Genomic DNA, 13194 nt, shown 5'->3' on the forward strand with positions numbered 1-13194 from the left:
AGGTAGAACTTTGGCCTTAAGTGAAGATTGGGGGTACCCTTTCAAATTAATGGCAAACTATAACTGGACTTCTTCTTTCAAAGCAACAGGATGCCTGGGCTTTCTCTGACATGTGTTCTAAAATGTGGGGAAGGGAATGAGCCCAGAATTAAGACACTATCAACAGAATTGAACAGAGGACACTGGCATCAACTTTGAAGTTTTATGTTCTATTTTCTTTTCAAAGAAGTATTATGTGATAATCCCTTAAAAAATACAACCAATACAAACATTAGGCATTACATGGTGAAAGCCTAATTATAAAGTACCTCTTTATAATGCATATTTGGTTATATATGCAGGTTTCTCAAAATCCTGTGTGTACTAACTAACTTATAGTACATCCTTCTAGCTAAAACTTGGAAAGCTGAAAATAGTCATGGTCTTGTTCCTTAATAGCAGCTTTATAACAGAATTTTAAAGCCTAGAGAAACATGGGGGAGAGACTTTTATAGAAAGGGGTCTCCTTTCCATTTAAACAGGGTCAGAAAATGATTGGATGCCTGGGAGTTAAAAGCTGGGATTTAAAGTAATTCTCAGAAGCCACTTCTTGTCCAATAACCATGCTACCCATTTCTACACTTTTCCTCTCAGAATCATATACTGTCATACTATGGTTCATATAATCAGTCTGTAAAGTTCAAGGATTATTAGCAAATTTGGGTACTATCCTCCTTTATATTTCAAACAAAGATATTGTCTCAGTGTTTACTTAATGTATTCAGTCTTCATTAGAAGCCAACAGAGACCTTAAAAAAATATTAACTCTATTTGTATATAACAGGTATGTTTGAATTTCCCAAGCTTATGTTTTGCCCTAGGGAGGCAGTTAAAATCAGTTAAGGGCTCCAGGCAGAAAGTATGAAGTAAACAAAATAAAACAAGATAAATGAAAATAGCATTTCAATTTAGAAACAAGGATAGTTCATGAAAATTCTGATTATTCATCCATCCAGAGATATATCAGCTTACTTTTCTCCTGACCATGTATATGAGTTCCTGTTTTCTCCCATGTTGACTAGCACATGACTGGCTATTATTATTCTTTTTAATCCTAGGCAGAAAGAATGGTCTTGTTCTAATTTGCATTTCTCTGAGTATTAGGGCATTGAGCACCTTTTCACATGTTTAGTAGCCATTTGTATTTCTTCTTGTAGGAAATACCATTAGGCATGGTTATAAAATCATACTTAATTTTAAAAGGACGTAATCAGATAGGTGTAGGATATGGAGTTGGTGTGAAAGAGGAGAGTGTTTAGGCAGATGAAAGGAGGTGAAGACGGGGTAGGAGTGGTTAGTGAAGCCACCACAGGATGTTAGTTATGGAATCATGGGAGATTTAAAATAAACCAAATGTGTAAGAGTTTGGGGGTGGGGCAGGGGTCACTGGAAGGGAGGTGCTGAAGAGGGGAAATAAACTGAAATGAAACACACCATAAAAGTTGGCTAAAACAGGAAACTCTAAATGGTGTAGAAATAACATTGCAAATGGAAAGAACGGTTTCAGGTGACAGTCTTATTTCATTCTTATATGGTTCAATAGAGTTGGTTCTAGTCTCGAACTCTGCTACTAATACTTTGCATTTCATAATCATTCATTCATACAACAAGTATTTTACTAAACCACTACTATATACAGATACTATTGGTTCAAGGCATTATACAAGACAGAGAGAAATAAATAATTTGATCTGTGTTGTGAAGGTACTTAAAGTTTTTATGAAGAAACAAGACACAGACATGTTAAAAAATTACCTAATAATATGAGACAACATGTAAGTACATAGCAAATCAGTGCTATAAACAGTACAGGACTTGAGAGGTGGAAGACAACCCTTGGGGTAGGGTGATCAGGGAAAATCTGCTACTGTTGAACCTTGAGCAAATGGATAGAACTTGGAGATGCAAAAAGGGAGGAGAAAGCAAAATTAAGTTAGGAAAAAAAGGGAGGCAAAGTCAGAGAAGTAGGAATAGTGAGACATGTCATGAATATTGAGACACACTCACTGAGTAAGAGTAACCTGGACAGAAAGTAGGGAGAGATAAGACTGGAAAGATGAGGTGAGGCTTGTTTGAGGTGAGCCTTGAAAGATAGGGAAAAGACTCGACTTTACTTCGAAGACTACTGTTTTTTAAAGTGTGGCCTGCACAACAACTGTAGTGCTGTTAAATTGTACATTCTTTGGATTTATATCTGACCTACTTAACCTGAATATCTAGTGAATGTGGCCCAGCAATCTTCATGATAAAACAACCTCCCATCCAGATGCACAGGTAAGGTTGAGAAACATTGTTCTAGGCCAGGGGTCAGAAAACTAAGTGAATAGTAGATAGTAAACACTGTAGGCTTTTCAAACTAATTACAATCTCTGCTAGGCACACACTTATGCATATATATGCACACATACAAATTTTATGTTTTTACAACCTCTAAAAATGGAAAAAAAATTCTTACTCTCTGACTTTACAAAAAGTAAGCCATGGGTCAAATGCTGCCCCTTATTATAAGGAATAAGGAGATTCTAAAGGTTTTTGAGCAAGGCTGTGTTTTGCAATGGCCAAGTATTCAGAAATTCAGTGACTGTAGTTCTCAAGGTAGTATGTTGGTTTTTCCAACCTCTCTCTCATCTGTTATATTTACTTTGTGTGTGGGTTTGTGTGTGTGTTTGTGTGTGTGTGTGTGTGTGTGTGTGTGTGTGTGGCACTGGGTATTGAACCACAGAGCTACATTCCCAGCCCTATTTTATTTTTTATTTTGAGACAGGGCCTCGCTAAGTTGCAGAGGCTAGCCTCCAACTTGTGATCTTCCTGCCTTAGCTTCTTAAATTGCTGGGATTACAGATGTGCACCACCATGCATGGCTCTATTACATTTACCTTTATGTCACTGGTCCATGTTTCTAGCATCCGTTTCTAGCATCTGTGCAGGAAACACTCCCTGGGGAGCTCCCCACACCACCACATTTCTTCATTCTTCTTTCTGTTTTGACAGAAAAGCTAACCCTAACCTTAGACACATACTTATGCATGATTATGTGAGTATGTCTTGTCTAAAAAATTCCCAGGAAATTAGGAAGTAGCAGTCACTAATGTTGGGGACAGGGGATATACTTAATCAATCATTTAATGGATAAGTGTTCTTAGGTGAATGGAAATACTGTGTTACAGACAGGACAACTGTCACTGTAGGTCTATGTTCTAGATAGAAAATACATAGGAGGGTTGGATAAGTCTTTTCAGTAGAGTCTTCTAAGAGGGGATTAATAGGTGAGCTCAAAGTGTTAAGAGATTCTGCTATCACAAGTTAAGGAAGATGATCTGAGTTTGTGCAGGACTTCATATTGTAGCAACGTAAAGAAAGTGGCAGCCGGGAGTGGTAGCTCATGCCTATAATCCCTACAGCTGGGAAGGCTGAGGCAGTCAGATCACAAGTTCAAAGCCAGCCTCAGCAATTTAGCAAGGCTCTAGCAACTCAGCAAGACCCTGTCTCTAAATAAAATACCAAAAGGGCTGGGGATGTGGCTCAGTGGTTAAGCACCCCTGGGGTCAATCCCTGGTACCCCCCCCCCAAAAAAAAAAAAAAAAAAAAACAGATTTTGGTCACCACAGAAGTTGGTAGTTTATTGGCGAAAAACTTAGCCTGTCTGTCCTTCATATACCTATTTTATCCTGAGAGAAGTACCATTGAGAAGAGACAAGACTGTCAGCTCTAATCACAAATTTGCCTTAGAACTGATGGAAATGGCCTGAGGGAGGTTACTGTGCACTGGAGTAAACACTAGTTAAGAGTTCCACTTCTTCCCATTCTCCACTATAAAGCTCTGCTACAGGAGGAGAGGGGAGAGGAAATGACAGGAGGCTGGCTTAGGCAGCAAAGGAGGGATTGGCGTGGGTTAGAGGAATCCACACTACTTACTTTAGAATTCTCAATTAGGAAAATTTCAATTGCAATAACCATTCCTCCTCTTACCAGTTGCCTAGAAGTAGCTTTACTGATCAAAACCTGCTGTCGTAGCAGCAAAGCATCTTTGAAACTGAAGGGCTTACCATCTCCATGGTGCAGATCCAAATCCACATAGAGAATACGGTCAAATTTCCGTCGCAATCGTAATATTCCCAGGACAGCATCATTGAGATAACAAAAACCAGATGCTTCATCTCTGCAAGAAAACAAGTTGCTAGAGCCAACAGCCAAAAAGCAATCCAAGGGAGTCTTTACAGCCAAGGATCTAACCCTTGAGATCTAGTCCCTTAAAATTCCCCCTTCTTTGAAGAAAAACAAAAATCCAGCCACAAAGATTATATAGTAAGTGGCCTAGAATGATTAGAGAATGAAGTGTTTTGGTAAATACTCAGGTTGACTGATAACATTTTCCATTCAAGATCCCAGATTTTCAAAGCATTAGAATATAATAACTATATTGAACAAAATAAAACCTTTCTCTGATGATTTAGGAATCATGTCAAAAATATGTAGTACCCCGGGCTCATTATGATGAACACTGATTTTCATTTCTAGAACTGTAAGAAAGCTAGACTCTAGAAGCAGCCTTAAAGACAATCCTGTAGGGGCTGGTGTTGTGGCTTAGTGGTAGAGTACTTGCCTGGCATGCGTGAGGCTCTGGGTTCGATCCTCAGCACTACATAAAGTAAAATGAAGACATTATGTCCACTTATAACTAAAAAATAAATATTAAAAAAGACAGTCCAGTAGAAGATGATGGAGATTAGATTTTCTGTACTGGCCCTATAACCTGGGAGTTATTTTTTTAAAATTAAAAAAAAAAATAAGTCTTGGCACTTGTTGCTCATAAAAGCTGAGTGTAGAATGTACAAATGCATAACCTCTTGGGTAGCATAACACGGTTGCCTTTCTGTAAATGTAATTATTACAATGAAAAACGAAGCAGCCTTTTCTAAAGTTTATTTTGTTTTCTTCACAAAAATTGTCCTCATTGACTTTACTAGTGTCCTTTAACTTTTTTGCTATTGTGTCACTTTATCCTCTTGTCGACATAAACGTGTTCTTTTATTACACATTTATGTGAAATAACGTGTTCTTTTATTCCACTAAGCTTGGCTGATTAGATGTAGAAGAACATTATCTTTCATCAGAATGCATTATAATTTATTTTAAGGCCTCATCCAAAATGTTTCCATTTCTTTTGCTTCCACGAACACTACAAATATTTAGCCCATTTTTGTCTAAACTCACCCTGAAGTTTTATTCAAAGCAGAATTCTGAGAGGAATAACAGTTAAAATGCATCTTTGCTTCTATGAGAAATCTTTCTAGTGCCTACACAATTCATACACTTCTTCATGAAATCTCTTTTTTTATTGCATTTCATATTCTAAACAATGCCCTGGTTCACAGGCTGAGTCAATAAGACAGTTCGATGGAGAGCAGGAAGTTGGTAAAAATATTGCTTGACACTGACTATGCTTCCTTGAGGTGAACTCAACAAGCAGCTTGACAAGGAACAGCTTGGTCTTAGGTATGCAACCAGAAAAAGAAAAAAAAAAAAAAAAACAAGCAAAGAAAAGAATTTGTCCATCCATGAATTCTCTGTAAATAAGAATTAAATATGTGACTTTGAAAGTTCTTAGATGTCAGTGCTATTTTCCAGTTATGGAAAGTTTACATTTTATAAATCTATTGTCTCAGTACACCAAGACATATAATGGATTCTTCTATTAAACATCAGTAACTTTGGGTAGATGGGACAGAACCCTGAATGGAAGGTCAAAAGAGGAGGGAGAAGGAGGAATACAAATCAGTATAGGTAATAATTGCTTCCCTCAGAGAACATACAATGAAGTTAGGGAGAATGTCATAAGTACAGAAAAAAACAAAACCAAAAACCTAACCATCCAAACAAAAAAGGCAACCGGAAATAATATAGCATATAAAGGAGAATATAGAGAACTTCTGTAGACAAACTTGGCAAAGTACACTCATGTCATTGTCAATATCGGGCTGTATTTAAGTCCCATGGTTCTAGAAAGCAGTGATGGCCAAGAAGCTCCCCACCTCTCTGTGTTCTGAGGGCTGATAATGGAGAACTGACCAGTTTGCTCTGACATATTCCAAAGTAAGACCCATCCTTTCTTATGACTCCCATAAGACTCATGGATAACTACCTTGTTTACCCTTTTCTAAAAATCTCCTGGGCCTCTTCCTTTAAGATGTTCCTAATTAATGAACATTATTCCATGACAATAGCCTGAATAACGATGATGATGTCTGTAATTCAGAAAGTCTTTTAAGTTTTTTTGTGTGAATGTGTAATATTTTCCTACCTCTGGATGATATTACCAAATTAGATTAGAAAATCTCATAAAGGAGCTCTATTCTCATTGGCTTATAGAAACAAATAAGCATTTAGAACCAAGCTTGGGCATGCCTATAATCCCAGTGACTTGGGAGGCTGAGGCAGGAGGATCGTAAATTGGAGCCAGCCTCAGCAATTTAGCAAGGCCCTAAGCAATTTAGCAAGACCCTGTTACAAAATAAAAAAAGTGCTGGGAATATAGCTCAGTGCCCCTGGGATCAATCCCCACTATGAGAAAGAGAGAGAGAGAGAGAGAGAGAGAGAGAGAGAGAGAGAGAGAGAGAGAGAGCGCCAGGTGCACACCTGTAATCCTAGTGGCTAGGGAGGCTGAGGCAGGAGGATGGCAAGTTCAAAGCCAGCCTCAGCAAAAGCAAGGTGCTTAGCAACTCAGTGAGACCCTGTCTCTAATAAAATACAAAATAGGGCTGGGGATGTGGCTCACTGGTCAAGTGCCCCTGAGTTCAATCCCTGGTACCACACCCCCCCCAATAAAAGAAAGAAAAGCATTTAGATAAAAGGAATATTGCTTAAATTCCCACAAAATAAAGAAATTGAACCTTTAAGACTTTCAAACTGCTAAAAAGAATATTCCTATAAAAACAATCTCAAATGTTTTAACAATTCAGGTTCACATAATTTAGATCAATTTTTGGCAAATAGGGCTGATTTAGTAATTTTAGTTTACTAAAACTAGCTATGTCTTTTTCTGACTTATCAGTGTTAGGTAAAATGTGCAGGTAGATTTTTGTTCTACTTAGGTATATTCTTCCTAAACACAAACAGGCTTATCGATTGAATGAACTAATGTTACTTCTATTAAATGTTCAAGTTTATGAATAAAATAAATTTGTTTAACCAAGTTGAGTCATTCTGATAATGAACTTTATTGCAATAGTAATTATGTTTTGTAGTTGATCAGCTTGAAAATAATTTACAAGATCTTTATGTAATTGAAAACTTTGAACTGATATTAAATTAAATTCATTAATGGAGAGTCATTAGACACCTAGACCATTTCTAAGTAAAAGAATGCTGAAGGCTGCAGTTGTAGCTCAGTGGTAGAGCACTTGCCTAGAACGTGTGAGGCACTGGGTTCGATCCTCAGCACCAAGTAAAAATAAATAAATAAAATAAAGGTATTGTGTCCAACTACAACTAAAAAAAAGTTTTAAAAAAACGCTAAAACATTACTACACATAATTTTAGGTTTATATGCATTTACTTCTTATTTTTACAAGGTACAGGGAGGCTATATATATTTGACTGTACTTTTTGTCACTTAGAAAAATTGTACTATAGGGCTGGTGTTGTGGCTCAGTGATAAAGCAGTTGCCTAGCATGTGTGAGGCACTGGGTTCGTTCTCAGCACCACATAAAAATTGATAAATAAATAAAGGTCCATCAACAACTAAAAATTTTTTTAAAAGTTGTACTACAAAGGATGTATATGGGTACCAAAAATTGCAGAGGATTCACAGAAACAGAATTTTATTTGTTCAGTTCAAAGCTGGCTATGGTTTGATAAGTTTATTTATAAGATTTTCAAAAACAACTTCATGGCTTGGGTTGTGGCTCAGTGGTAGAGCGCTTGCCAAGCATACATGAGGCACTGGGTTTAATCCTCAGCACCATATAAAATAAATAAATAAAATAAAGTACTGTGTCTATCTACAGCTAAAAAAATTTTTTTAAAAAAAGAATTTCAGTGGTTACTTTGGTAGCACTTATACCAAAAAGAACTCCAATATCAAATATACTGATGAAAAACTAGAGTTTTGCTCTCTGTTCAAATGGCAAAGGGTTTTCTTTTTGGATTATTTGTCTATTCTTAATGACAGGTTAGAATCGGTTTGCTTTACCTTCCAAATAATCTTCTTAGATAACAAAGATTCTGTGTTTTCCCAAGGTAATCTTTTATGGTTTACTACTTTTCCTCCCCTGCAGTGCTGGGGATGAAACCTGGGCCTCACACATGCTAGGCAAGCATTCTACCACTGAGCTACACTCCCCAGCCCTCTTCTATCATTTATGTTGACTTTGGTATGTCCTTGACTATCTAAGAAAACAAAGTCCTCTCTCTGAGAAAGGAGCTAAGGTTCTTTACAATCATCTTACTTCCTGTGTTTATCTTTAAAATCTTTTATTGTCACTTTGGTAAAACAGTGAGCCAAGTATTGCTTTTCAATAACCCATCATCCTATCTTAAGTCCCAGAGGGCCCATGGAAAAAATCACAAAGGATTTGTTCTTTCACCTTGTAAAAAAAGCTGTGCTAGCAACCATTAGTTTGGTTTGATATGCTACTATTGAGGAGTTGCACCGTAAGAGCTGTCAAATCATATGAGATGCATTGCTTTCCCTAGGTTAACTTGGTAAAATATTACTAATAGAAGTATTTCAGAAATTGTATGTTGTGTGGGAAGTTCCACAGATTCATCCATGTCCTCACTGGCTGCGACATGCTATTTGTCAGAGTCCACCGTGCTGCTTTGTTAAATATTAGACAACTGTGGTATAGTAACCCTCTCTTATCTGTGGGAGATACATTCCAAGACCCCCCAGGAGATGCCTGAAACTGCTGATAGTACCAAATCCGACATATACTTTGCTTTTTCCTATGCATAAATACCTATGATAAAACCTCATTTATACATTAGGCACAATAAGTGATTAACAACAATAATTAATAATAATAGAATAATTATAAAAATATACTGTAATAAAAATGATGTGAATGTGGTCTTGTTCTTTCTCAAAACATGTTAATGTACTGTTACTGGCCTCAGTTGGCCACAGATTACTGAATCTGGGAAATGTAAAACCAAGGATAAGGGGGAATAGTGTTCCCAATCATAATTTCAGTTTTTAAGAAAACTCGGGATTGTGGCTCAGTGGTAGAGCGTTTGCCTAGCATGGGTGGGCCCCGGGTTCGATCCTCAGCACCACATAAAAATAAAGGCATTGTGTTGTGTCCATCTACACATAAAAAATTAAATATTAAAAAAGAGAAAACTGTTAACTTGATCTCAGCTTGGCATCCTCATTTTGAATCTAGTATCTTCCTAGACATTAATTTTCAACTGGGGATTCACACCACTTACCTATGAAATTTTATTAATATACAAATATTTAAAACCTATTATAGATTCCTGAATCTCTTTACTTAATATTCTTGGTAAACTCTGGTATATTCCAACTATATTCTTGGTATATTTGTGGTATATTATGTCAGGATTATTATATGTCATATCTGAGTCTTTTCCTCCTTAAACATTCTGTTCATACATTTTAATAAATTAGATATAATACCCTCTCTTCTGTGAAAATAAGGTTAATCATTATGTTTACAGATACTTTGTCTAAAAATTTTTTGGGATTGGCTTTTATCTTATTTTGCATGGCACAAAAACAACTGCATTTCCTTGTCAGTTGTATTGTTATTCTTGTAATGAACTCTCATCAGATTTCTCCCTTTGGAAAATGATCAGTAATAAGGTAACCATAGCTATTGTAAGTATTTTGTCACCTACAGATTGCTTTTTTATGTTTTACTCATGTGCTTCACTGAAAGCTTTTGCAGTCAGCCACAAGCTAGAGGGCTTCATCTTCAACAAAGGGCTTTCTGAGAGCCGTGTAGAAAGGGACTGCCCCAGGTACTTTTGTGTACAGGCTTCTGATGGGACAGTTTAAACAACTTTGAGGACACATTAATGAAATGAGCCAGGACTTTGAAAACTCTAGTTTTGAAGCAGGTGGGTTAATAAGACTACTAAACCAAGGTTGAGTGGCACAAAAACTAATTACATTGGTCTGAAAGAACTGATGAGGGATGATTGGGTGGTCTTTGGAATATTGCTGATGCTTTAATATTCCGTTTTCTGCACATATGTAAGGAACTCATTTCTCTGCTCTTATGCACTCTTCAACTCATAACTATTTAGTAGAGCAGGCTTCTGTAAACAGAAATGGAACATTTTCAAATGGAAATATCTTATTCCCTTTGCCCAAGTTTCCAGGATTTGGAAACTCTCATTGAGTATTCTTATTTTCTTTTGTTTGTGGTGCTCTGGATTGAACCAAAAGCCTTGTGCATGCTAAGCACACATTCTACCACTAAGCTACATTCCCAGCCCAAGTATTCTTATTTCCATAGCAATATAATTATCTGCAGAGTTTCAATAAAAATCTGTCTTTCTTGTTACCAGAACATAATTTAAAACATTGGTATGTAACCAAGGCCTTGCCTGGAATGTCATACTTGTGAATGATGCTCACTGAGTCAGGTATGATCTGACACTTTCAAGGAACTAAGGCTCACTTTATGAAGCCAGTGCATGCAATGCCTTCTTGGAAAAACTACGCTGGTACCTGGCTTACAGAGTTCCCAGCCTTACAAGTGAGTAAGGAAGGTTGCTTCCTGGCAGGCCCTGGAACCTTAGGTTATTTGGGGGATGTCCAGAAAAGAGCAATTCTCCAAATTTATAGACTGTCAGTAAAATCTTCTTAGCTTGCTTTATTAGCCTTAATAGGTTTTGATTTTTATTTTATACTATTCTCTATTGAGGTAAAATTCATGCAGTATAAAATTAAATATCTTAAAGCATACAATTCAGTGGCATTTGCTTCTTTCACAATACTGTGCTACCTTTACCTGAACCTTGTCACCTCAAGAGAAAACCCTGTGCTCATTAAATAGTCACTCCCAATCCCTCCCTTCCCCCAGACCTTACCAACCACAAATCTGCATTTTTGTCTCTATGGGTTTAACTATTTTGAATATTTCATATAAATTAAATCAATGTGAACTTTTGTGTTTGGTTTCTTGCACTTCTTTTTGAGATTCATCTATGTTGTAACATGTGCCAGGAATCCATTCCCTTTTGCAGCTGAATAATATTCCACTTTCAATATGTACGCATACACACATTTCCCATTTCAATAGTATCTGTGTTGTTTTTACCTTCTGTCTATTGTGAACAGTGCTGCTCTGAACGTTGGTGAACACATACTTGTTTGAGCACCTGTATATAATTCTTTTGGGTATGTATACTTAGGAGTGGAACTGCTAGGTCATATGGTAATTCTATGTTTAACGTTTTTTATGTTTAACTTTTGAGGAATGACCAAACTGTTTTTCACAGCAATTTCACCATTTCACATTCCCTACAGCAACATACATAGGTCCCAATTTGTCCACGTCTTCAGCAATACTTGTTATTTTCCAGGGTTTCTCCTTCCTCTTTGGAAGTGGTAATTGTTAAATTCTAGTCATTCAAGTATGTATGAAGTGGTATCTCACTGTGGTTTTGATTTGTATTTCTCTGATGACTAATGACGTCAATCAAGCATTATTTCATCTGGGCATGGTGATGCATGCCTGTAATCCCAGGGGCTCAGGAAGCTGAGGCAGGAGGATCACGAGTTCAAAGCCAGCCTCAGCAACTTAGTGAGACTCTGTCCCAGAATAAAAAATTAAAAGAGTTGGGGATGTAGTTCAGTGGTTGAGTACCTGTGGGTTCAATCACTAGTACCAAAAAAAAGGGCAGCATTATTTCATGTGCTTATTGACCATTTGTATTTTTTTTTGTTCATTTTTTTTAACTTGGGCCATTTGTGTTTTTACTGTTGAGTACTATGAGTTCTTTATATATTCTGGATACCAGATCCTTATCAGACATATAATTTGCAACTATTTTCTCATTTTGTTGATTGTCTTTTCAGGTTTTTGATAACGCTCTTTGATACTAAAAAATTTTTAATTTTGATGAACTCAAATTTATTACTTTTTATTTTATTGTTTGTAAGACAAGCCTTATTTTGAGTTCAAGAATAAGCTTTCTGAGCTAGGGCTGTGGTTTAATAGTAGAGCACTCGCCTGCCACTCGTGAGGCACTGGGTTTGATCCTCAGCATCACATACAAATAAAATAAAGGTATCATATTCACCTACAACTCAAAAATATATTTTAAAAAATAAGCTTTCTGTTTTTCCTTACCACAGTGAATCTCACCATCATGTATTTTCACAAGAAATTAATTTAAAAATCATGGGTAAAGGGCAGAAGGATCAGTAGAGTAGAAGGAAGGGAGCAGGATTTAGGGGGAGAGGAGGGGAAAAGAGGTATGGGGAACTGAATTTTGAGCAAATTATATTCCATGCTTGTATAATTATGTCAAAATGGATTCTACTGTCATGTATAACTAGAAAGAACCAATTAAAAAGAATAATCATTCTGGACTGGGGGTGTAGCCCAGTGGTAGATGGCTTGCCTAGCATGGGCAAGACCCTGAGTTCCATTCCTAGCATGGAAAAAAAAGAACAATCTTTCTTTGAGATTCTCTTTGGTCAAATGAGGGTGACTGTAGACAGAAATTTTGTGTTTCAACCAAATACACTGTCTTGTATATAGCACAGCATTCCAGGTTATCAGAGTCGACCACTGTTCACTGTCTTTGAGTTATTTTGTACCTCTTTATAAATCACAGGTTACTGATGGGTATTCAAATTTCAACTTGTCTGTAAGAAATATAACTGACTTTCTTCCCTTCTGTGGAAAGACCAGTTTTGATACCTACTTGTAAATCAAACTCAATCCTATTATCTTGCCCAAGTTATCACTCCTTACCAAAATTTTAATTCTTCCAGCTTTCTTCAATATCTAGCTAATAATATCCTTCAAACAAACATTTCCTATTTTTATTCTCCCAGTTGACTTGACGTCATGGAAAACTAAAACCTAACTGCCTAAATCCCTATCATGCACCTTGCCCTCTTCTCCAGGATCTTAGGCAGCCCTGAGAGCTTAAGCCTAACAATTTGATGT

General features: G+C 36.8%; 1 protein-coding gene across 3 annotated transcripts in view; it reads right to left on the bottom strand.

The window, feature by feature from the left end:
* The window catches only part of Hdac8 (histone deacetylase 8), a 234164-nt gene that overhangs the window by 150346 nt on the left and 70624 nt on the right, over positions 1-13194 (bottom strand). For all 3 annotated transcript variants that reach the window (XM_046420240.2, XM_046420238.2, XM_046420239.2), the window contains exon 5: positions 4086-4198. In XM_046420240.2, coding sequence (XP_046276196.1) covers positions 4086-4198 — 113 coding nt within the window. The remainder of the gene's footprint in view (positions 1-4085; positions 4199-13194) is intronic.

This window comes from Marmota monax, unplaced genomic scaffold, assembly GCF_021218885.2.
Source record: "Marmota monax isolate L192 unplaced genomic scaffold, Marmota_monax_Labrador192_F-V1.1 WCK01_AAM20220418_F8-fsc00364, whole genome shotgun sequence".
NCBI lineage: Eukaryota > Metazoa > Chordata > Mammalia > Rodentia > Sciuridae > Marmota > Marmota monax.